Consider the following 26345-nt stretch of genomic DNA (forward strand, 5'->3'; position numbering starts at 1 on the left):
TTCTATTTAGTAAAGAATCCTGAAAAACTAAAATATTAAGCAGCACAATTGTTTTCAAAACTGATAATAGTACAAACATTTTCTTGAGCACCCAGTCAACATATTAGAATGATTTTGAAGACTGGAGTATTGAAAATTGAGCTTTACCATGACAAGAGCAAATTACACTGTAAAATATATTGAAATAGAAATATGTAATAATTATAATAATATTTCACAATATTACTGTTTTTACTGTTTTTTTTTTCTTTATTTTTGGCATCACAGAATAAATTACATTTTAAAATATTGTACTGTATTATGAGAGACTTGTATGCTTATTCTTCTAAGCACATTCCTGTATATAACAGCTATCTGTACATTTACTATTCACATTCATAGTAATGTGTTTATATTATTTAGTCAAAATGCTATTCTTTTCTTATTTTGTGTTTAGTTATATTACTATTACTGAGTCATGTTAGCCAAATTGTATGTGTGTGTGTGTGTGTGTGTGTGTGTGTGTGTGTGTGTGTGTGTGTGTGTGTGTGTGAGAGAGAGAGAGAGCGTATTCTTGGCCAGTAAAACTCGTTCAAATTTCTGAATACTGAACAGTAAAAAAAAAAAAAAAAAAAAAAAGTAAAACTGAAACATTTTGAAAATTGTCTGGAAATGAAGGTCTGAATAATATCTACACACTCTGGTAATATGCTGTAGGTATTATAGTCATCTGGGTAGTTTATATACGTATTATTAAAGCAATAGTAGTAGTGTGCCTGCAATAGCAAACTGCACGACAGTCTATAAAAAAATCTTTTGCTGTAATACGGGAAAAAAAGGGTTATTGAAGCCATCAATGAATTGCTCTTGGCATGTCCAGGTAAATGTCTCACTTATTACCTAGAAGACAGACCTGACACCTTGACACCTATCTTAGATCTGGTGTATGGCTGCAGAAGTGATTTGCAGAATGGTTCATGCTGAAATTAATGAGTCTCCTAATCAAGCTGAGAGCGAATTAGACCTTAATAATACACCAGAGATAATGAGCGACACATGACTCGGTCTATGCAGTGACACCTGCCCAGTGGTGAAAATCCACTAAAACAGACCTTAATGAAATGAGAATGTGTTCTGCCACCATTACAACACATACCTCTAGTGTGTCAAGGCTACTCCTGAAGCGAAGGCTCTGAGATTTTTTAGAGAGAGAGATTATAGTTGCATTAAGCATCAGAGCAAATGATGGATAATATGTGGTTTTGATTAGCTGCTTCTTCTGAAATATTGATATTGATGTTTACTGTCATAATGAAAGCTGCAAAGAATAAATGGTGGATAATTTGCTTGCTTCTTGCATGGGACGTCGTCATTGCGCTGGCCAGGGAGTCATCCGTTTCTAAGGTGTCCCGTTGTCAAAATCACTCGAGTGCACTGAAACGTTCAATCCCTTGAAAATACTGAGACCGCGTCGGCTGCTCATTATATTCACAAACCAGAAATGTCTCCGTAAGTCTTTCAAGCGTAATTATATGAAGACAAATCCTTCTTTTTTTCTGTTTTTAAAAGAGATTTTGTTTGTAATTATCTATCTCTAATATGCCTGATGGGAACAATCCTGCAAGCTTTCTTGTATTATACAGGATTCAGGCTTATACAGATTCAGAGTAGTTAGAAAAAGATTAAAAAGACCCCTTTTCATTATTTATTTATTCATTCATTAATGTATTTTCTATAATCTACTGAGATACTAATATTTATATTGTAAGCATGTGGTCCCTTTCTTTACTGTTGTGTATGCATTTCATGTCTGAATGCAATTATTTATATTCCAGATGTTTTTTTTTTTTTTTTGGAAAGAAGTCTTTTTATGCTTACAAAGGCTGCATTTATTTGTTCAAACTTATTGTAAAAACAGTAATATTGTTAAATATTATTACAATATAAAATAAGTGTTTTCTATTTTAGTCTATTTGACACGTGATGACAAGCCGAATATTCAGCAGCTCCAGTCTTTAGTGTCACGTGATCCTTCAAAAATCATTCTAATATGCTACTCAAGAAACATTTCTCATTATTATCAAAGTTAACTTTTTTGCCATTTTTAGCACATCACGTGGCGATGGATGGATTAAAACAAAACAGTTCCATTCAGGAAAATGAAAATAGAATTGTACTGAAATAAATTTTTTTAACATTTTGCAATTATTGATCAATTTTGATCAATTTATCCTTGCAGAATAAAAGCACTTTTCAGCAAGAATGCAATACACTTTTGAATGGTATAGTGTACATTTATTATCCGCTTTTCTTAGCAAAAAATGCAGTACAAACTCTTATGTATTTTATAAAGTCACTGCAGATTTCAACAGCTGCTATAAGCACAATGATGTGTTTATACAGTGATGTCGCCAGCTATGTTTTAATGCACAACGTCATAATCATGTCATCAGTGTCTAAGTCTTTAGCAGATGAAAGCCTTTGTTAATTCTCTGAATATGTGTTATATTAATTCTCATAACATACACATAAAATTTTTTGTTGAGGCTTTTTAATGTTTTTTAGTTTTTTTATTTCATGTCTTGAAAAATATCTAATTATAGGACGACTATTGAGGCAGTGAATCCCACAGTATAATTAATCACACACACCACTGCAAGCCAGTTAGGTCTTTCCGTAGCCCAGCCCCCTCTCTTCTCGTCTACTGAATAGCATTTCAGTACTGGAAGAGGCTGTCACTGCTGACGACTGCGCGGTTATTGTTTAACTGCATTGAACTGACAGATGTGCCAGCAGACTCTCGCTCCTTACCTTATGAAGTAATGTCTAACTGACCTCAACAGGAAGCCAGCGGTGATATGCGGTTGACATTCGACAACACTGTGGGTTGAAAAAGCCAGTGAAAATGACCCCACATCTCAGGCAGTAGTCCAATACAAACGACGGAAATGACGGGACAGTGCACTCTGGAAAGCTAATGTATTCTTTTAGCGTGATTCTTAGACATTTAACACCTCTTTGTTTGGTGTGATTGTGTTTCTCTGTGTGGAGACGGTAAGAAAAGAGGCTGGCTGAGCGAAGGGGTTGTACAGTACTATGCCGTTCGACAATGATGAATGTGTTTAGGGCAGGAGTACCTGCGTGAGAGAAGCAGAGGTTTCTGAGATGAAATGCTGCATTGTAATTTGCCATGGTGTGCTATAATAAATAAAAGCTCTTGGATTCTCCCACCACCTCTCTGTCTTTAATCTCTCCACCTCCCTTTCTCTCACCTTAAGTCTTCATGCAATTACACTGAAAAATTGTCTCTGAATCTATACAGATCATCGGATCTTTAATTGGAGCATACGCCACAACATCTGTCATATACTGAAACCAATGTGGTTTTTACAGCTACTTATCTCTTGATAACACTGCCAACTGTGATCCTGTAATGGTGAAAACAAAACAGCCCAGTTTAAAAAGCCTTAGTATAGTCTGTTGAAGCAGTACATCTCCTGTAGTTATCAGTGGCATGTTCAAATACACTGTTGTTCAAACGTTTGAGGTCTGTTTTTGAAAGAAGTCTCTTATGCTCACCAAGGCTACATTTATTTGATCAGTAATAAAGGAAAACAAGTAATATTGTGAAATATTATTACAGTTTAAGTAACTGTTTTCCATGTAAATGTATTCAAAAATTTTATTTATTCCTGCGATGGCAAAGCTGAATGTTCAGCATCATTACTCCAGTCTTCAGTGTCACATGATCCTAAAAAATCATGCTGATTTGCTGCTCATGAAACAATTCTTCTTATTATTAGCAATGTTAAACAGTTGTGCTGCTTAATATTTATTTATTTATTTATTTTATTTTTTTGTGGATTCACTCAGAACATTCAAAAGATCAGCGTTTATGTGAAATATAAATCGCCACTTTCGATCAATTTAATGTGTCCTTGTTGATTAAAAAAATCTAACTGACCCCAAACTTTTTAAGCTGTAATGTTTGTTACATTTCCATTTGTTATTTTCACTGGTGCTGGACTGAAAGCACACCACCTTGCACTCTGAGAAAGGAACCAAAATTTTTTGACATAAATTTTATATCAAGCATAATTAATCAGATTATGCCAAATAAATGTCTCAGCTTTCCACTATGTTCAGTAATAATTTTTTATTGATGAATTTCAATCCCCAACTTTTTATTTTTTATTTTCTCAAAATAACTTTTTCCTGCTTCTTTAAGATGATGCATTTATGTTGTTGTATTCCTCATTTTTAAAATCACTTTTCATAAAGGTGTGTGCTAAAAGAAGCAGAATTCAAAGATTATGTTGTTGTATTCCTCATTTTTAAAATCACTTTTCATAAAGGTGTGTGCTAAAAGAAGCAGAATTCAAAGAAGGCTCTCTCAGTGGGAGGTGTTGTGCAGTTTGCCATGAGAAATATCACACAGGAAATCATCAGAAGTGATGCAAATGCAACGACAGTTTCCCTCTGTTTGAAGGGATCATAAGGCTCTCTCAGTGGGAGTTGCCCCCCTTCCACAAGCATTTCCATTTCATGATACGCATGTATATACTGTATATGTCTTGTTGTGACACTGTATTTCATGGCTCAGTTTATTTGAAAATGCTGGGATTTAGCCTGTAACTAATCCATCTATTTCCTGTTTGTTTCACAATTTTTGTGCAGGGTCTTCTCGAGGAATGTCAGTACCTCTTTCAACCTCAGCTCATTGTTCAGAGGCTCATTGGGATTTCAGTGCTGTATCCTGGTTACTTCATTGATCAGATGATTCCTCTTCACAATAGATCTGTACTCTACAAGTGAGTGACTGTTTTTAAGGTGAATCATTTCCAAGCAGACTTAAACACACACAGACACACACACACAGGGGTGGACTGGGACAAAATTTCATGCCGGGAAACCTCACATCCATACACCAAAATTATCACAATAACAATGACATCAGTACAATATCTTTATAGCAACATCTGTAATACTAATACTGAACATGTTATTGCATTAAAATGAGTTATATAATGACCATGATAATAAGCCATATTTTTCCCTTACCATCGTTCATTTTTGTAATGGTTGTGTTGTTGTCTGCCCTAGCTCCCTCTAAACCTGTTATAAATCGATGTGAATATTTGTCTGCTAAATTACTACTGTAATATTACAATAGATAATAGTGATGTCCTTTAGCATATAGTGTTTTGAGTGATGAGTAATGGGCTGCTACTGCTAACAGATGCTTGCAGTTTAATACTTTACTTAGTAAACAAAGAAAAAAGTATAAAACCTATTTACAGATGAAAATGACCTGCGCTTAAAGTCCTGAACAGGTCAGTAGTTTTGCCTCTCTGCTCCTCCTGGGCACTTACACTCCACTCTCGAGTCTCCTGCATTGATTACTCTGATCGAAATCTGTTTGGTGGAGGCACGGAGCATGTGCGAGCAGAAGCACAGCGTTTCCAGTCATGACTACTATTTCATGATTTATTGGATATTTTTATCCAATGGCGAATTCGGAAATGTTCGCTTTAGTACATTCGGCAGGCAATTTTATATATATATATATATATATATATATATATATATATATATATATATATATATATATAATATCAGGGCAGCGGGCCAAATTGTTTGCCAGGCCACCAGAAATTCTCCTGATTGCCAATCCGCGCCTATACACACACACACACACACACGATAAAAGAGAAAATTCTGTTAGAAATGTCTAGGGTCATTTTTCCCAGAAAGATTACTACTTTTATTAATACCTTCATTCAGCAAAAGTGCATTAAATTTAACAAAAGTGACAGAAAATACATTTATAATGTTACGAATAATTTCTTTCAAATAAAAGATTTCTATTCATCAAAGAATCCTGAAAAAAAAACATAATTTCCACAAAAATATTAAGCAACACAACAATTTCCACCTTGATAATAAGAAGAATGTTTTTTTTTTTTTGAGCAGCAAATCAGCATATTAGAATGATTTCTGAAGGATCATGTGACACTGAAGACTCAGCTTTTCAATGTGCAAATTATATTTTAAAATATATTAAATAGAAAACATTTTTTTCCTAAATTTTAATCATAAAAATGAAGGCTTGGTGAGACTCCTTTTGAAAACATTTTTTCTTTTTTATTGAAAACATAAAAAATCATACCGACCCCGAACTCTTAAACGGTGGTGTAATCACCCTCATGTTATTCCAAACCCTAAAACTATTCTTTTAAGATTGTGAACATTTCTACTCTATTGTCATCTTCACAGACTTTTACACATTTTCCATATCAGACACACAGACACTCACACTGTGCAAGTATCTCACCTTTTCTCTCCCTCGTTCTGCACTCAACACTTTAACATTCCACACACATCTTTCTCTCAAGCTTCCCTCTATTTCAGGCTTCTACTCTCATTAGATTCAGATATTAAAGCTCTCCTCTCAATTAGCAAATAAAGTCTTTCTAAATGAAAAAGAGGAAAATAGAGGAGGGAGAGGTGATGAAATGCATTCATAAATGACAGGGTACACAGAAAAGACCTCGAGCACTGGACATTATGAAGACAGGCTTTTTTGTATCATTAGCTGAACATTTCAGAAGGACAATGCGCTGTATGCTGTGACACTTGGGTCTCTGCTGTTTAATGGATGTCTGGAGATTAGTGTACACTATTTTATAGCTTATATAGGATATCTGCCTCATGAAATAATGTATATGAAGAAATGTCTGTAATATGTATATAACTTTATATGTTAAATATAGTTATTATTCATAGCTCTTGTTATTTAGACAGACAATGATTAAGTTTTTACAAGAATTTGTTATATTTATAATAGGACATACTATTTAATCAGTTGTGAAATACAGAACAGTGCTGCGTAAAATTGGAAGAAGGGATAAATTAACCATGCAATAAATGATTTTTTTTTTTTAATTTCAAGGCAAATTTCAAAGTTCACGTTCCAAACATTTTTTTTTTTCCAGAAGCGATCCAGCGGATCTGTAAACAAATTGTGTTATTTTCGACTGAGCATTTGGAGTGCTGTTCATATCGTTAATTATCAAAAACCAAAAGACAAAGCCAAATCTAGATATGAATAATTTATTCTAACTTCACAGTTGTTCTCAATCACTGTTCAAATTGAAAAGGGCAACTTGCATTAGTTTCCTGATTACTTGTTATGATGTAGAAAATTAAGACGGAGAGATATCACTTAATTATTTTATGCATTTTCAAGAAGTTTGTTAAAATGGGCTGAAGTTGAAAGTTCTCCTGAGAGTACAAAAACACATTCCCGTTTAAATATTTCCTTGGCATTTCAATAAGCATACCGATATTGTTCAATACTGTCTTTGCATCTCATGAGACGATGTCTGCTACAGTCAGTGTAATTTTCAAACAGATGTCCTCTACATTTCTCTCCCTTGTACTTGGCAGAGTGTTCATCCCAAACTACATCTCTCGGGTGAAGGTACAGCTTGTGGACTGCAATACAAAGAACAAAAGTGGGGAGAACTGTCCGGTTTTGCTGAAAATCCGCTCGAGGGCCCCGCCGGTGCATAACTCTAGCGCTGTGGACTGCAGAGACAATGTTCCCTGTGAGCTGGAGGTCCTGCTGCCGTCCTGGGAGCAGTGGTACTATATTTTGGTGGAGCGTTACCTCAGTAGCTCAGATGTGTACTTTCGCATTGGAATTCAGGTTAAAGGTAAGAGCTTGTTTTAACTTTGAGTTTGTACTGGATTAATCATAGTTTCATAACCAATCTGATCAATTCATCCTCCACAACAATCACTCTGTACTCTTTATTTCTTTCTGATTCGTTTTTGTCATCATGAAGGGCTTTGCAAAGCCTTTAGCTCTGTATGAACATACAATGGCCCCAAAAGTATTTAGACACTTGTGAATACCAAAAAAAAGCCTGAATTTCATTGCATAGATAACATAACAACAAACAAATTTTGCAAATAGCAGTTTTTTTTCTTTTCTTAACTTAACTTAACTTCACTTTTCTTTTCTTTTTTCCAATGTGATTTTAGTGAATGTATGAAGTTTCCTCTAGTTCAAACAGGCATCCTAGCAGAGTAACCACATGTATATCATAATTAATGTGATCCTGAAAATTTGACGTTTTCAACATAAGAAATGTTTCTTGAGCACCATATCGGCATATTAGATTAATTGTGAAGGATCATGTGACTGAACAAACAGTTTTGCCATAGCAATAATAAATTGTGATACTTTTTTGCAATATTACTATATGTACTGCATTTTTGATTAAATAAATGTAGCCTTGAAAATAAGATAATTCTTTTAAAAAATACAGTAAATAATAAAAAATCTCACTGGCCTCAAACTTTGTTACAGTAGTGTACAGTAAATGTCACTTGGTTTGGTATGATATAATGAATAACATTTATTCATTAAAACTTGCAAGTGCATTTCTTTGGGTCAATTGTGAGTATAATTTTTTACCATCATCTGTTAATCTGCAACAGGAAGAATTTAATGCAGGAATCTATATAGTAGATGGGGTCTTACATGTCATTTACCATGAGCTTTCAGCTAGTAACACAAAATCACTCTATGAATAGGTCCACCTGGTACCATATTTTCCAGCCAGTGTTTGGGGGCATGCTACTGGATGCCAGTACATTCTCTGATTCATTGATGGCCTGTAGTGCTTTAGGTTGCAACAGTCCCAGCAGACTCCTGTGGAAATATTTTAGTCCGGCACAAATAAGAGTGCAACAGCTTGCCGATTTGATCCAGGCTTCATTAATTCTTTATTAGGATTTATCAGTACAAATGTTACAAGCATATGGCTTCTAGTCATTGTTTGGTTCCAGCATCGCGATGAATTGCATTTGAGCATATTAAAGCTACCTGGCTGGAACACATTTCGACTTCACTGCTAGAAGGCTTTTTACAAAGGCAGGTGTTCTCATGGCCCAGGTGGAGTTGTGAAATTAAAGTGTGTTTAGAGAGAGACAGGCTTTGTTATGAATCTCTGTGACAAATTGGAACCTCAGTGGTCTCAGATGAGGACCTTGTCATGGATTGGAGCGTCCGTGTTTTATTCTGCCTGAAGTTACAATGAAGTGTTGATGAATTCCGTACTTTTCTGTGTCTTCAGTCGTCGTGATGAATATGGCAATTGGACTGCTCGCAAAGTGTGAAATAGACAGGGCACTCAATTCAGTCACATGGACCGTATTACTGCAGAATCGGGAAGTTGCACGCTCACTTTAAAAGACTCACTTTGAGTTAGATTCGCTCTTTCTGCTTAAATCTGCACATTGTTTCACATTACACAGCATGTTGTTTATAGTGTGTTCATATGAACTGATTTTGCCAGAATGTCTGATTGGATCTCAGTTTTAGAGCATTAAAATATTATGCTAACTATCATTCACAACTTAAATGACCTTTCTAGTAAAACACCTCCATTTTATAAGGTCAGAATTGAATTTCCCTCCTCACAAGAGAAGTGCTGTTAGCAAAAATCCCCCACTCAGCTTCTTTCAAATCTACCATGTTCTCAAATTTTGTGTGAGGTTTCTCTGTTCGTCTGTTCCCCCATTTTTTCCTCCATGTCCTGCGGTGCAGCAGAATCCCTGCCTTTGTTACAGCCTTGATGCCAAGGGATGTTGGCGCTGATGGTTTGGTAAGAGGGGATGAAGAGGAGGGCCACTGATGTTCAATGAGGCTGAACAGTCTCAGACCAGCTTAGATAAAGCACTCACAGGGGAAACAATTGGCCATGATGAGACGGTGTACCTGCAGAGAGCATTATCTGCGTGTAAGGAGCAGAAAAAGGAAAAACCTGTCTAGCAAGGAATTATTGCAGTGCCCTTCTATTACATTCAAGGCTGAGAGTCAATTTTGTCACTTCGTAAAGGAGGAACAAAATCCTTTTTTCTCAATGAATTTGGGCCATCAAAAGATTAAAACATTACAATAGATTAAAAATATCATGTTTTTTTGTCGTCTTTTTTTTTTTTTTTTTTGCAGATTTGCAAGTAATCTCATGTTTTCTCATTCCTTTTTAAAGCATTCAGTCATGAGATATCAACATAATAAGTACCAAAGATTTGTACTACTAGCCTGCAGAAGTCCATGGGTAGTTTTTGCATTAACAGTGTTTTTGCTCCTAAGTGATTTTTTATATTTGTTGATAATATTTGTTATTCTTCCATGCAAAGACTGCAGATGACACTTTCTTATATTTTTGCTACTGGCTTTGTTTTTAAAACATGATCCAAATGGATCAATGTCCAATGATCCAAATGATCCAAAACATCAATGTCACTGCACACTAATTTCACATGAAGTTAATGCAGATTTATAGTAATGGAAGAATATAGACGTAATGATGGATGATTAAGATTAAGTTCCCAATATACCAACATCATTACTACCGCTTATATAACATAGCAAATCCAGTGTCCCAAGAGCACTGTAATCAAGGTAACTATTAGACATCATCTAACACTGTCATCCATTTCTCCTCTATGCCATTTTTCACCAGTTGTGATGGTCCATATGCTGTATCACATGACCTTGTAGTATCACCTGTGTCTGAAGGTTTTGGTCAGTGCTTTTGTCAGCCTTAATTCAATTACTCTGAACCCAGCTCCCCTTTCCTTGATCAATTTCTCTGAACAGCAGATACTGGCTGGCTGCCATCTCTCTCCCATCTCCCAAGTCAGTATGACTCTTCATGTCCTTCCTTTGCTTTGTCTCTGTACCATTCAGTTCTCTTGATTTTCTTAATGGAGAAAACAGATTGTTTATAAGTTCAACAAGAACCATATGGAAGTTGCTGTGTGTGTGGAATCCCTTTCCTCTTTGCTGTTTTCAAGACTAACCTTTCTTTATTATTAAGACAGTATAAAAACTGTCTTAATAATAACAGATTTTATATGATCCTCTGATGAACTGAACTACTCTTATAGTGTAACCTAAAAGATTATGAAATTACCAGTAGATGTCTTGAAAACGATTACAAATTTTCACACTTTATTATAGTCATGGGAAATTGGGCAATGGATTTGTTTCAGTAGACACTGAATATTATTCTCGTCATGGCTTTGATGTATTGTTGTGGTCAGGTTTTCTCTCTGTGAGATTCAGTAAATCTTTCATCATCTGAGTGAATCATGTCCAGAATGAAACAAACACAACTAGACCAAACAGAAACAGGCAGTGGTTAGAAAGTGACTCTGTTTTGTTATTCAAATGTTGTTGTGGTCTAGTATATCTATTTAAAAAAGACATGGATGTTCAGTTGGTCTTTTAGATCAGGGCTGTAAACTCATAACCAGTATAGAGGAGTCAAACTTGGACTGAAGGATGATTTGAGGAGGAAAAAATTAATTATGCTGAAAACATTTCCCATTCACTTATTTCCATAAATATTCATTCATACTCTGATAAATTAGATTTAGTCATTTCCATGTGCTCCTTTTTGTTTTACAGCAAGTTCTGTGGCTGGCTGTATAAAGTCTTTCAGGGTAGTCATCTAACTTTTTTCTTTTAGACTGGTCATGACTATTTTAAGTCAGTTACATAAAAACTAGGGGTGCACGATAAATATTGGCCGATAATTAATGCGCATCTTGTCAGTAAAGCCGGTTCTCTAATCAGTGGTAAATTCAATCAGGTGTGTGATTCCACACAGAGCAGCTGTTACTACACAGAGCCGTTGTTAACTGACAAGCTGATAATGAATGTGGATTTGCGCAGATTGTCAGTTAACAACAACAACTGTGTAGTAACACCGAGATGCACATTAATTATCCAATATTTATCGTCCACCTCTAATAAAAACATATAGTTTTTAATTTGAATGTAAAAGGTAAGACTGATTATTCCTCAGCTAAATGCTAGCTGGTTAGACTTGTTTATTTAAGACACAATCTTAATATAGTGGCTATGTTTATTCAGCTGACCTTGGACTTTATTCCAGAAGTATATTGTGGACATTCTCTTTAATTTCTACACCAAGGTTTTTCAATTATAAAAACTGACATAAGGTGACATTTAGTCCACTCTGGCCAGTGGAAACCAAAAATGTCCAATCAGGGCCGTAGCTGGGGTTTGCGGGGCACCGGTGCAGGTCATACCCGTGGGCAATGTTTGAGAATGTGTTATTAGTTAAAGTAACGTGCACAAAAAATTGTATTAAGCAATGTTTAAGTTTTTTCAAGTTTGTAGATGTCCAGGTACACTCCAAAAAATGCTGGGTTGTTTCAGCCCAACTTTGGGTCAAATATGGACAACCCAACTTTTGTGTAAAATTTTTAATTAAAAATTAAACTCAGTGGTTGGGATAGTCCATATTTGACCCAAAGGTGGGTTGAAACAACACAGCATTTTTTAGAGTGTACAGAAACCGAATAATCAAATGTAAAATGTCATTGCATAGTCTTCACAAAATAAATTAAATATAAATTAATTCTTGTTAAAACTACAAAGTAATTCAGTAATGAGCAGCGAGTGATTTTCTCTCTTTTAATTTTTTGATTAACATTGAGGACCCCAACAGCAGCTGGTAAATTAGGAGCGGTCCCTTTAAGAGACAATGCATCCAATATAATGATACACATCCGATTTCTTTCTCAACTGTTTACATTCACTTAAGACATAACTGACAGTATTTCGAGGATACTCACCAAGATGGGTATTTCAACATAATTTATGTATTTGTTGCTTCAAGAACAGGCAAAACTCATTTCGCTGTTCAAGGGCTGTGAGACGCGGCTCAGAACTCAGGGCGCAGATGCTGAATTAAGCTCTTTCACTTCTTTTTGTGTTTTTATGTCTAAATTGCCGTTGTGTATTTGTTTGTTCAGGCACAGGAGGACGTGAAGGAGAGCTCGGTTCAGTGTTCGCACATCTGCTTTTTTGCGTGCGCACCGAACACAGCACGAGAGTACTCAGTTGAGCTTGTGCTTGAATGCTTTAAAATCACTTGAATGTTTAAATTGGCAAGGCTTAAAAACACATGCAAATAATAAGCTTTCATGATGATGCGCAGCAATGGCCTGTCAACTGTCCGGAGCTTCTTTTTAGGCTGGCCTCAGGCAGTCAGTTGAAATCGCCAGGGGGCCCTCCACAGCCATTGGCCCCTATAATCGTCACCACCTTTCACCCCACTAGTGATGGCCCTGTGTCCAGTCTTAAATGAGTTAAATGAGTTCATTGATTTTTCTGTCCTTGTACAGTAGACTAACTAGATCTAATCGCTAAGCATGATTTTTACATACTTGTACAATAGCATTAATAACAGTACATAGTAGTAGCTCATGGTGCTGCATTTTGAGGCTGTTTTTTTTCTTTTCTCCAAATTTTACTTCCCTTGTTGCTGTTGGTAACACAAAATGGCCATATTGATAGTGTCATTAATTGTTCTAATCACTCATGAACTCAAGGCTTCAGGGAGTCCTCTTTGTTTTACAGACATCCACAGAGCCAATTTGAAATGGATCCCAGTCATGGGTTTCAAAAGCAGTTTCAAAACAAACTGCACTTCATCATACAGTTATAACTGAAGCCTCAACAGAAAGGGTTTAGGGCTTTAGCTCAAGCCACACTTGCTATTGCTGCACACCACCGTTGTTGGAGATAAATTGGGAGAACCACAATGCAAATTGGAGATTTTAAATTTTGCTTGATTTTTCTGGTGCTCATTGGACTCCACTTAGCCCTTAAGGAGACGATAAGTTTAAAACACAATAAAAGGAGGCTTAATTGAGACTGATGTGTTCTTATCACAATTAATGATTGTGATGAGTTTCAGTCTTAACATGGTGATCTGACTGTTAATAGATATAAACCCTCCAGAGCTCCAATGACTGAAATGAGCTAATTCAACACTAAATGAAATAACTGCATTTTCTCAACAGAGGCAGATTTCTCTTCAGTAATGGCATCAGCACAAATGTGATTGGGAACCGTAACACAAAACGGAGAACAAATAAGGTAGTTAAACATAATTGTGTTTTCGACGAGGCCCATTGTTATTGATATTGATTGTTTAGCTGGTCTCATGAATATTTGGAATTTTCTTTTGAGTTTAACTTTGTTTATGATTAAACATCCTTTAAGCTAGCTTTTTAAAAGTAAATACAGAAATATTTTGTATGAAAAAACTTGGTTATTTGACCTATTATAATAGTCCGCTATTATAATGTAGAGTTACATTTTAGAAATGATGAATAAAAAGCGCAAGAGTGTGACCAGTATTGAAGCGCTTTCTCACTTTGAGGATATTGAAGCTGTGACCTTCTAACACAGCATCTTAAATGCAAAATATAGTGCAATTTGCCCGCCAGTAGCCATGAATTCGCAATGTCCAACCTTCATGGAGCCATAAACCAATTTCACACAGGGAATTGCATTTTTATTGACTTTTACATTCTCTACAATGGGCACGAGAAGCAAAATGTTTCAGATTCGGGGGTTAAAGGGTTAAGTTGGATACATATATTTGTTATTAATGTTGAAATGTGTTTGAAGGCCAATGCAGGACAGAAAAGTCTGTGAGCAATAAGCATCTGTACCAATCTGGCAAATGCCAACTTGGTTAACAGTTGCTGGGCACAGCTCTCATGGAGATATTGGGCAAGAATAATCATATGTATGCAAAGAGATCAAACACCTGTTAAAAGAGACAAACAGCTGCTTATCCTTCTTGTTGACACACTGATGGGAGATAATGGCAGGAGATAATGAGGAAAGATATGTTTAAAGTGCACTCTTGCTATCAATATCTAAGCTGTTCTGGACACTTTACCTCAGACCTGTTGTGATCAACAGTGATGAGGCTAAATGGACCAAATTAAAGGTTAAGGGAGGAATTAAAATTAAAATTAAATAACTGTCTTTCAAATTATCTGGTCCATAACATTATTGTAACGGTCCACCTACTGTGACATGAAACAGTGACAGAAACTCACATGTAGGACTGGGGTTGACGTTCAATTACAGACCAAGACAGACTGCACTGATGCAAACTTAAATAAACAGGGAAACTAGAATGATGACTAGACACACCTGGGACACATTGGAAACAATTAGGACAGGAACAGGAAGGCCCAAATAAGGAAAACAGGAACATACACGTGACAGATCGCCCCCCTCTAAGACGACGTGTCCCGCGCCATAACAGTACCATCGGGGAGAGCGGGTCAGGATACAATGGCAGAACAGGCAGTTCAGGTTGCCATGGTGGAGCTGGTAGCTCAGGAGGCCATGGCGGATCAGAGGACTCAGTAGGCCATGGCGGATCAGAGGACTCAGTAGGCCATGGCGGATCAGGGGACTCAGGAGGTCATGGTGGATGCTCCGTGGCATTAGCTGGCCTGGCCACGGGTATGTGCCCCCCCCCCCAAAAAAAAAAAAAAAAAAAAAAAAAAAAACAAAACAAATATTGGGGAAAACTAGGAGTCCTGGGGGGCATTCTGAAGGAGCAGGCACTGGAGGGCGCTTACGAGGAGTCGGCACTGGAGGGCGCTTATGAGGAGCGGGCACTGGAGGAGTGGGCACAGCAAGGCACTTTTGAGGAGCGGGCACTGGAGCGAACTCTGGGGCTAGGATGAGGGCTGTAAACGGTCTTTTCCTCCTCATCCTGCTCCCTTGGTTATGGGTGAATTGGGGTGGCCGGCAGGCCTGATTCGGGAACGGCTGGCTGTCTTGACTCGGGAATGGCCGACTGACTACTTGACTCGGGAACGGCCAGCGGAGGGGTCCCAGATCGGGTTTGGAGACTCTTCAGACACCGGATGTCTGCCTCCTTCCAGTCGAGGTTGGTGGTGTCTGGGAGCTCCCCAGGGTGATGGTAAGTAATCCCAATCTGGAACAGCGTCTCAAGTGTTTCCCCCTTGTTGGAGCTGGCGAGGGCGAGCAGCACGAATGCCCTCGTGAAGAACTTCGCTCGTTCCTCCATTTGGGGCGGGGAGAAACGAGCAGAACGAAAAAAAAAAAAAAACCTATTCAAAAAATGAAAAACAAACACGGGGAATAAGACGCCGTTTACTTTCTGTTTTGGGTCTGGAATTCTGTAACGGTCCACCTACTGTGGTGGAGACGAGGAGACGAAGGAGCGCGGAGACGAAGAGGATTAACATGAAACAGTATTTTATTTGACAGAAACTCACACGTAGGATGGGAGGGGTTGAGGTTCAATTCCAGACCAAGACAGAGTGCACAGATGCAAACTTAAATACACGGGGAAACTAGGATGATGACTAGACACACCTGGAACACATTGGAAACAATTAGGACAGGAACAGGAAGGAGCAAATAAGGAAAACAGGAACATACACGTGACAGTTATCTGGTAAATATGTGCTATTTATTAAGTTGTTATTTCACAAATATACGCAGGTTATTACTGTTTAAAACTACAGTAGTTCTGCACAACCGTGGATCAAAGTTATTCTCACGATTCCTGTTAAAATCATTAGGTTAAACACATTTTTAATGTCTAAAGGGTCCATGTTAACTTTCAGTTTTTTCCCTCAAATTTTGTGACAATACAACAGCAATAATAAAATGTTTGTAGAAGTACTCTAGGGGTCACTGTGAGTGTTCTGAAATGGAGCCGCACATGGTGGCCATTGTTTGTGGCCATAAAGCACCGTCGTTGTGTGGGGGCCATTGTGTGTGTTCATAAATTGACCAGTATTTTAAGCCTTTATTGTTGATTTGTTATAATACTATTGTACAGTATATTTGTTTGCTTCGCTAATGTTACTGAGTTGAGCCACTGTGGGAAATTTAGGAAATCTTAATCTAAGCCGCTAAGATATATTGCATCTAGAGATGGATCAGAAAAATCAGTCTCACTATTTGTTGTTAGGGCACATTGTGAAACATTAGTGAAGTAAACTAATTTTGTTTGACCAGGCGAAACACATATAACAAAATGAAAAAATGCATATGTTAATTTTGCCACTCCATTAATTTTGTTTTCATTAATTATTTTTGTTTTAATAAACACTGGGGTTTGTTTTCTTCTTTTTAAACAGCACTACCATTATGCAGTGGTGTATAAAAGCACTCATCTCCTTCAATGCCACTGTGATTGAATGTTTTATTGTTTATTTTCTCACAGACACAAACCTCAAAAGCATGCAATCATAATTTCTTCAGGCCATTCATGTGGATTCCTTAAAATCATTTTCATAATGACATGCCATTGAATAATTAAAATGTGTAATTTTGTTTATTATTTAAATTATGGCAACAAAAAGCTCATTCCTGTCCATCAGCAACACAACAGTTTGAGTTGTTACAGTTTTTTTCTGTTGCTAACATCCCTTTGTCCAATCTGTAGTCACATTTCAAAACACTATACACAATTAGCACAATATCAGTCTGCTGTGTGCATACCTTTAACAAAATTCATGTTGTTTTCACACAATATTCAGTAAATTAACACATTTCTAAAATGCTTAAATTTTCTTTTCACATAAGCTTACCCCATAACAAAATCATAGATTTTTCTTAGCTTTTTTACAAATGCTTGAACACAGCATGACAGAAATGAAGACCTAATGTTCCAAACTTTAAATATAGTGTAAAGCCTCTACTTCTGCAACAACAGCAACTCAAAAGTATTGAAAAAAAATCTCTCTATATAAAATATTGTAACAGATCACTGAAATGTTTAAAAATATAGTGTAAAGCCTCTACGAGTAGGTGTTGGATTACAACAGAAGAAGACCTGGGTTTGAGGTTGTGAGGGAGACAAAGAATATCAGAGAGGAAAAATAATGCCTGGGAGAAGGAGAGGAATAGTTTTAGGAGGGAGAGAGTAGTTGGGAAGAGGTAAGGGAGGGGTAAGAATGTGTGCTGGACTGTGCATTTTTATGTTTGTTTGTTTGTTTATTTTTCCCTCTTACACATGTGGAACCTATGAAAGCTTATTTTTACCATGGAATGTAAAGTGTAAAGGGTAATTGTGACTTTGTGACTCATCTCACAGACTTTTATTTCTTGCAATTGTGAATTTATTTCACAATTCTGATAAAGTCTGAATTGTAAGATGTAAACTCGCAATTCCAAAAACAGAAGTCCAAATTGTAAGATAAAAAGTTCATAATTACCATTTTTACTTTTTTATCCTGTGACGAAAACAAGCTTGCATAGTAACAAAAGGCCATGCATGTTGTAATTTTTGTTGATCACTGGCATCAGCTACCATAGGTGGAACCATCCACATCCAACCCCCACCCGCTGGAGAGCAATTTCAATCAAGGTTCTGCATGGGGACCCTATTTTTTCTATTGTACATTCTATAAAGTAATGACTCATTCAGTTTTAGACAGTATGTTGCCAAGAATGAACACAATATAAAATGGGTTTCAGTTGAATGTAACTAAATTACAAAAAACAATGAATTTTTATATTGTCTATATACAGGTAGAACTGAAACATGTATATCAAACATGTACAAGAAAGTAATGCAGTTTTTGTAAAGCCATCAGCTGTTAGTATTTTGACAGTCACTGTGCTTTTATTTACTGTATGTTCCTATTGGTTAGTAAAGTAGTGCTAATGTTTTGTCCGAATGGCTCATTTTTGAATCACGTTTGTTGTGTTTTGATAGATTTTGTATATGTAGAAAAATGTATCGTTTGGATTTAACAAAATGTGGTTTTGGCCAGAAAATTAACTATTTGGCTAATTGTGTGATGCAGGTGTGTTACTGTGTTAAGAGTTTAGAAAAAGTACTTTAAGTATTAGTAAATGCCTGTTAGCAATTGAAAAAAAAAACTGTAATACTTAAGAGAACATTATTTACACATCACCAGACGGTCACGCTTGATTTAAGAGAAGAAAAGCCATTGTGTAAAGTGAATAGTCTAAGTTTTAACACTGAAGCCATACATATACATCTAACAGTGCACTCAGTCATTTTTATAAATAAAATTTATACTTTGTTTTTTTTGACAAGACATGAGTTGAAAACTTGATGCAGCCTTTCACTTCAAGATGTTAACTGATGAATCATCTGGTGGATTATTGTGTTGTTTTTATCACCGGTTTGAACTCTCATTCTGATGGCACCCATTCACTGCCAAAGAGGTATTGGTGAGCAGGTGATGTAATATTAAATTTCTCCAGATCTGTTCCAGTGGAGAAACAAACAAACTCATCTATATCTTGGATTGCCTAAGGGAGAATATATTTTCATTTTTGTCTGAACTATTCCTTTAATAACTTAAATGAATGCATGATATGTGTCAGTATGAAGCTGAAGACCACTTGGACAAATAAAGTCAATGAAACATAAACCAAATATTACTGACAGCACCTATAAAAATAAACAGCATACAAGATTGATAGAGTCATTCTCTTTCTTCTTCAAGGCACTTTGTCAGCAGGCCAATATGTTGATAAGGCTTCAGAATCAGATAACCATTTTAATTACTCGGTCAATAAGTGAAGTGAAGCCGGACTTTGGTAGTAACAGAAGATATTAGTTTCAATAAACTAATTACCTGCTGCACGCTCAACACAGTGGGGAAAACAAGCTATAACAAAACCATCAGTGGATATTACAGAACTTATTTAATGCAGCAAATGGGGAAGGCCAGAATAAATGCTGAGCTTTTCCTATAAAATCAATTGTATTGATGGAAATGTCTCACAATTTTATGACTGTTCTTGCTTATTTTAGACATTGTTTGGTCTTAGAGTTATTACAATCATTCTTTCTTTTATCTTATTAAAACCATAACCATAAACAGTCCACCTGATAAGGGCTAAAAAGCAACATAAACCTTTCTTAAATAATGAGTGATGTGCCTCTTTAACAGAATTAGATGGGAAAGTCATTAAACAATGCAATTACTACTGTATGTCTTGTAATATGACGTCTTGGAACAAAAGTGGCATCAGTGCAGTTTAATGTTTGCTTAAATATTCATTTCTTTTTAAGCATTCAGAAATGCATTATGCTTCTGCATCTAAGTTGTATTTGTTTGTTGGCTTTGCTGTCTGTTTCTTCATTCTGTAGTTAGTCAACATGCAGTTATAAGTTTGGGTAAGTATTAATTTACAGGAAAAAAAATAATGTTATTGACCGCACAACAGTAGTGTGTATGTACAGTATGTGTGCACACTTTATATGGTCTTACTTAAGTGATTCCTTATTAGTAGTATATATAAATAAGGTATGTGGTGTGTTTAGTATATCATTTATGATTCATAAGCAGTGTGATGTATATGGAAGTGTTTGAAAACTGCTGTGTGGGAAAATTGAGTGCCACAAAGAAGGTCTAAAGTTCCCCTCCTGTCTCTCTTTCCATCTGCATTCAGACATGAAGTATGTCATCGAAATTTCACCTCAGTTTAACAGGAACAGAAGTTCCCAGACTCTCATGATTGGTCACGATATGTCCATCAAGTGTCACTTTGTTCAGATTTGCACAGAATGTCTTGTTGCTCTGTTCGTTCTAGTTTCCATAAAAGAAACTTAAATGAATTTCATTGTGACACAGTGGTGTCCTGACAACAAGAAAATAGGAATTCATGCCTTGTTTTTTCAAACAACTTAAATTCAAAGGAAAATAAGGCTATTATAGTTCATGCCATGCTGATGTGAAAGTTTGGCTTGTAGGTTTGTTCGCTTTAAATGGCATTTTATGTGCTGCAGAATACTGAACACGCCTTTAAACAGCCTGGTAATTTAAAGGAGTCATATGAAGCAATTTCAAATTTTCTGTTCTCTGTGTTTAAATCTCTTGGTGAATAAAGAAGATCTGTGAAGTTGCAAAGACTAGACTCAAAGTCTCAAATCCAAAGAGACATGTCTACGTCAGTATGTGGGAAGATTTGCATAACGCCGCCCAGATGTTTATGCTAAGAAAGAAGGCGTACCTTTTATTCTCGTTGGAGTATTGTTGTTGCCGCCGCCACCATGTCGTATAGACGCTGTGTGTTTCACTGTGAAAGCGAAACTACTTTGTTTGGCCTTCCAAAAGAGGACGATATCCGCTTCGTCATGCCTGGAGCTGACTCTAGACCGCGGCTCACTCTAGGCCTCCGGCCTCTGCTCACTCAAGGCAGCAGTGTGTGACGCTGTTTCGTTGAGAAAGCCAAAGTACTTTGTTAAGAGGCATAACATTTCCGTCACACGCTTGAGGCATTCGGCCAATCACAATGCACTGGATAGCTGGCCAATCACAGCACACCTCACTTTTCAGAGCGATGAGCCTTGTAGAAATCGACACGTTTCAAAAGGCGGGGCATAGAGGAGAAACAATAATGTACAGTGTGTGAAAAATAATGTGTTTTTTAAACCTTAAACCGCATTAACAAATTTCATTACACCAAATACACAATTTTTTTTATTTTTCGCAACATCATATGACCCCTTTAAAGAACCAACATGCATTCAAAAAAAAAAAAAAAAAAAAAAAAGAAAATAAAAAATAAACAAATGTAAAAAATCATGACCTCCATAAAAATTCTGGCCCACACCTACTTTTCATTGTTCCTCTGAAACAGGCTCATTTCACTGGAGTCCAGATTAAAGCTTCTGTAATTAAAAAAGAAATTGCTAAGCACAGCTTGTGTGTTGCAAGACTTTAAACTATTCCAGAAATATAACTCTTAATTAGTGGGCTTTTCTTTTCTTTTCTTTTCTTTTCTTTTCTTTTCTTTTCTTTTCTTTTCTTTTCTTTTCTTTTCTTTTCTTTTCTTTTCTTTTCTTTTCTTTTCTTTTCAGCTAGAACAAGGGCCACTTGCTCCTTAATTAAATATTCAAAAATAAAATGACACATGCCATGAACACACAAAAATAAGGGCTTTACAATTTGAGCAGAGCAGAAAAGTTGAACAAGAAAGCACATGTTTTAGACTGATAAGCCTCCGTTTGAGACTGGCCCTCCTGCCATTTATTGTTATGGCAGTGCATGGGTGAGAATTAAAAACAGAAAAGAAAAAAAAATGATAATGGGCAAAAGAAGGAAAAGAGAAGAAGTCTAACCTAAACAACCATGTCTCTTAGGAGCCTGCTTCTCAGCTGGGGGAAAAAAACTTCCATGAGCCTGTTGACCCGTTGTTATCAGGACTCTGAGGAATCAAAGAGCCAATTAAAAAGGATTTAGAGTGTGCTTTATTTCCCATTAATGTTAGTGAACAGCTTGAAAAATATTGCGTGTCGTACTGAAGCAGCACAGGCAGACGGGGAGAGCAGTAGACACGGACTGCCAGGAGACTGCCTATCAAATAAAAAACAATTATGTTTTGTTGTAAATATTCCATGAGTAATCTTGTGTCAAAAAGCAGATGAAAGCGATTCATCTTCTCAAAATATTCTTGGTTTACTTATCTGTTTGCCTTTTTGTGTCTGAAAACCTCATGCATTAAACTTTAATGTCACTGTGCAGACAGGCATCCTGCATTAGCCTGTAAAGATATTTAATAATAACCCCATCCATCTTACGAGATAGAAGATGACCTTGTTTAACATTGTTCTGAGATAACGGTCAGATGTTGGAGAGAGCTTTTCATCCCCTCTGACAATAAAGCCTGGACAGAGATGATTGCATTTTTCGGTACGGCACAGAAATCCCTGTAAGTACTGTTGTTAGGAAGATGTCTACAGTGAGAGGAATTGTGTTGGCTACAGAAGGACAGAGCACCTGCTTGCGCCCCTGTGTCTAGGTGGATCACATCAGTGCATTTGCTAATCTTCTGGGAGTTGAGACTCGAGAGATAGTGAAAGCAGCAATTTCTCTGTGGATGTACACAGTGTTTGTCCTAGAAAGCCTGTTTTCTCAACCTTTACATTGCGCTGCCTGTGACTAACATCTTATCAGCGAGTGTCCCTTAAGGATTGGAGTTTCCAGAATGTGGTAATATGATTTTTATTTATTAGACAGCTCTGTGGAATGCTTGACTCTGATTGGTCAGTCCTGGTGGTCAAATGACCTCTAAACAGTATATTTCACCATCATTCATGCCAAAATACTGTCACTACACTCATATCTCCTGTATCATTTTGCAAAGTAATAATATATGAATTAATATAATAATACTGTTGCAGTGTTCAATTATTATTATTATTATTTTAATAAGCAGAATCTTTAAGGTGAAGGACAAGTAAGATAATAACATAAATATTTAAAAATAATAATTAAACTAAAGATATTTCATTAAATAATTTTAGTAAGGAACCTCTGCTTTGCATTGAAGTGTGTAAATTATCCTTCAGTGTTTTTTTTTTTTTTTTTTGTTTTTTTTTTTTTTTTTTAGCACTTGTAGAGATTCAGACATTATGCATGAAATATTTGCATTTATATATTAGCAGACATTTTTATCCAAAGTGATTAAGATGGCATACATTTTATCAGTGCCCTGAGGATCAAACCTGTGACGTTGGTGTTGCTAGTACATGCTGTACTGTTTGAGCTATGGGAGGGAAAAACTGTAAAGATGTTTGTGGATTTATTTTTTTAGGATATTAAAAGCTTGGTGGTAGAACCATTGATGTTTATGTCAGTATCGCTGCCAGTACCTGAAGATATTTGTCATTTTCCTTGTTTTTTTAGGACAGTGATAGATACAGACACGTTTTTACAGGATATTAAAAAATTTGTCATTTTCACCTGCTCTCTATTTATTGCACCATTTTTTTTTTCAGATTAATGATCAGATTAATGATCATATTAGTACTATTGTATGTAATAGATGATATTCCCCCGTTATTAAGGACTGTAACACAGAGTCTTGTGATACATTCATGATCGTTACAGTAATCTCTGTCTATCTTAGGTTTACCTTCAGTAATTTCTCCATTATGGGCTTCAACTGTATGAAATGTCATTTAATTTAGTTGTCAAACCTTTAATACTTTCTCCTGTTGCATTTCAGAGACTGCAAGTAAGCCATTTGTATACCACAACTTGCATGGTTGCAAGTTAAAAATGTTAGTTTATTAATTTGATTAGAGTTGCAAACATTATTTTGATGAGTGCTTAATAGTGTGTGCAATTCTAACTCAAATTCCCATGTTAATTTTTTTGTAAAAAATAAAAATAAAAATAAAAATAAAAAAACGATTGGAATAACAATGTAATTGTTCCTTAGGTGTTTGCACACATTTAGTGAATAAATCTCATTCTGATTCAGATTCTGCTTTGCATAGGACTGGCTAAGCAGAATAAATGTGGAAATTAAGTGTCAATTAAGGTGTATAAAGGGAAAGACCTGTCAGCGTTTAATGCTGTTATGTTTGACTTTTTCAAAGAGTTTCTGTTATGTTGACCTTTTTCGTGGTTACTATTGTGCTGAAGAGTATTGCATGTGGTTAATTTGAGGTTACATGAAAGTATACACTAATTTGACTCCATTTCCAATCCAGTACTACTTGTTCCTTAAATTTATGTTAAGATACATTTAGTATCTGATATACTAGCTGTTCATTTTTATCGAAATACTAAAACTCATTTAGTTGGAACAACCTTTTTTGTTGTTGTTGTTCTTTTTTTTTTTTTTTTTTTTGAGAAATCAAACTAATTTTTTGTGTTTATCATGTAGTTTATTGGTTATAATTTAAGTAGAAGAATTTAAGCAAACTGTTGCATTACTTTTTTTTTGTTGAGCCAAAAAGTGTGGTTCTGTAGTGCTATCAGAACATTTATCTGTTTGTTTTAAGCACCACTACCGGCACAAAAGAGCAATACTGACTCAATCAATGGCGAGGCAGGATTATAAGGTATGTTTGTTCTACCGATGGCAGAAGGGTGAAATGTGTATGGGATCTTGTTTGAAAACAGATCAACGAGAAAAAGACCATCAAATAAGAAGGTAGTTACTGGTTACCTGTTTGACAGCATTATTTGGCACCCTAAATCATCTCAGACGGAGACTTGAGGACTTTGAGGAAATTGAAGGGGCTTTAGGTTAGTGCAATACATTTGTACTAAGATTTCAATGAATTTCTGAATCAAGTTGGCTACACAAGGGTACGTTTTTACCAAAACTCGCACTTACAACACAAAAAGCAAAGATATTGTAAAAAGCAAACACGTGTGCTTGTTACTCACTTGTTGCATTTTTAACCACTCTTTGCAATTAGGGAGTGTGAATAGAATGAACATCACAGTGGGCTCAAGACCTCGCTGTTACATACAGAAGAGATTGTGGAGGGCAGAACAGTACTGTTGTAGCAACTAAAGCTTTTAACAAGTGACTGAGAGCTCAGGTTGAATATTGTTGTGAATGCGGCAGACAGTTGCTCAGTTCCTCACGGTTGTTTTCTTCAAGATTGCAGAGGTGTTGCGCTTCCTGGTCTTTTGATCTTGATTGTCATGTTCTGTTTGTTACTGACTTGCTTTCATCAGTGGATTGTGTTTTAATTTGGAAATAACAGGAAAACTTTTTTCATTTTTATAGTGTTGACGCATGAACAACGGTTTGAGGTTTCAGACACATCCTTCCGTAATACACCTGGCAGCTCAGAAACCTTGAAATTGTGAAGTATACTTTGAAGTGCAAGTGTCTGATGTTGTACAATAGGTGCTATCAGTGGAATAAGGGAACATTGTTCTCCTTCTCAACAGAAGGCTGGAGCCCGTTGTACAGCTGGAAAGGTACACTGGGCTTCCTAATGCAACCCTGGGGCAAGGGCTTTTCAAATCCTTTACTCTTGAAGAATATGAAAAAGTCACGTTGAAAGTCAGCTTCCTACAGTATGCGTCATACATGCCAAAGGCAGCTTTTACACCTTAAATGATCAGTCTTTCTATAGAATAGCACTGACAGTAAAAAAATATATATTTTTTTATTATACCTGTAATTATACCTGTGATGGTAAAGCAAATTTTTCAGCAGCCATGCATTTGTTTCAGGATTTGTTTTTATGTATAGACCGTTTTTTTAAAAAGCATTTATTTTATAGAAATATAAATATTTTGTTTGTAACACTATAAATGTCTTTGTGTTGAGCCTGAGGAATTATTTGAATGATGAATTATCAGGGAATGTTTGGCAGATTATTACCATTGCTCATGGCATACTGCAGTGTAAGATTTGAAAATCTTTAAAAGTCCTCATTAACAAGCTTTCCTTCTTTCTTTCACACATTTGTGTGTGTGATATGCCTGCCAAATCTGTATAGTGTCAAACAAGAACAGTTCTGTTCTGTTTTCTGTCTTTTTATTGATCTTTCCTTTCCTCTATAAGATTGTACTACTTTCCTCATCATCAAAGTCAAATGTTATCAATTTATGACTCGAAGTCAGAGATTTTTTAGTGTTCAACACTGTATGTGTGTTCTTCTGAGACACATTGAGCCTGACAAATTATATCTTGCTATGATACATTGTGGTAA

The 26345-nt window shown here is 36.2% G+C and overlaps 1 protein-coding gene across 1 annotated transcript in view; it reads left to right on the plus strand.

Moving 5' to 3' along the window:
• Nucleotides 1-26345, plus strand: part of LOC109076513 (transmembrane protein 8B-like) — a 117586-nt gene that overhangs the window by 52656 nt on the left and 38585 nt on the right. The window contains 2 exon segments of the mRNA XM_042757326.1: nucleotides 4657-4790; nucleotides 7429-7697. Of these exon segments, the coding sequence (XP_042613260.1) occupies nucleotides 4657-4790; nucleotides 7429-7697 (403 nt within the window).

This window comes from Cyprinus carpio, chromosome A5 (assembly GCF_018340385.1).
Source record: "Cyprinus carpio isolate SPL01 chromosome A5, ASM1834038v1, whole genome shotgun sequence".
In the NCBI taxonomy this organism is placed as follows: Eukaryota; Metazoa; Chordata; class Actinopteri; order Cypriniformes; family Cyprinidae; genus Cyprinus; species Cyprinus carpio.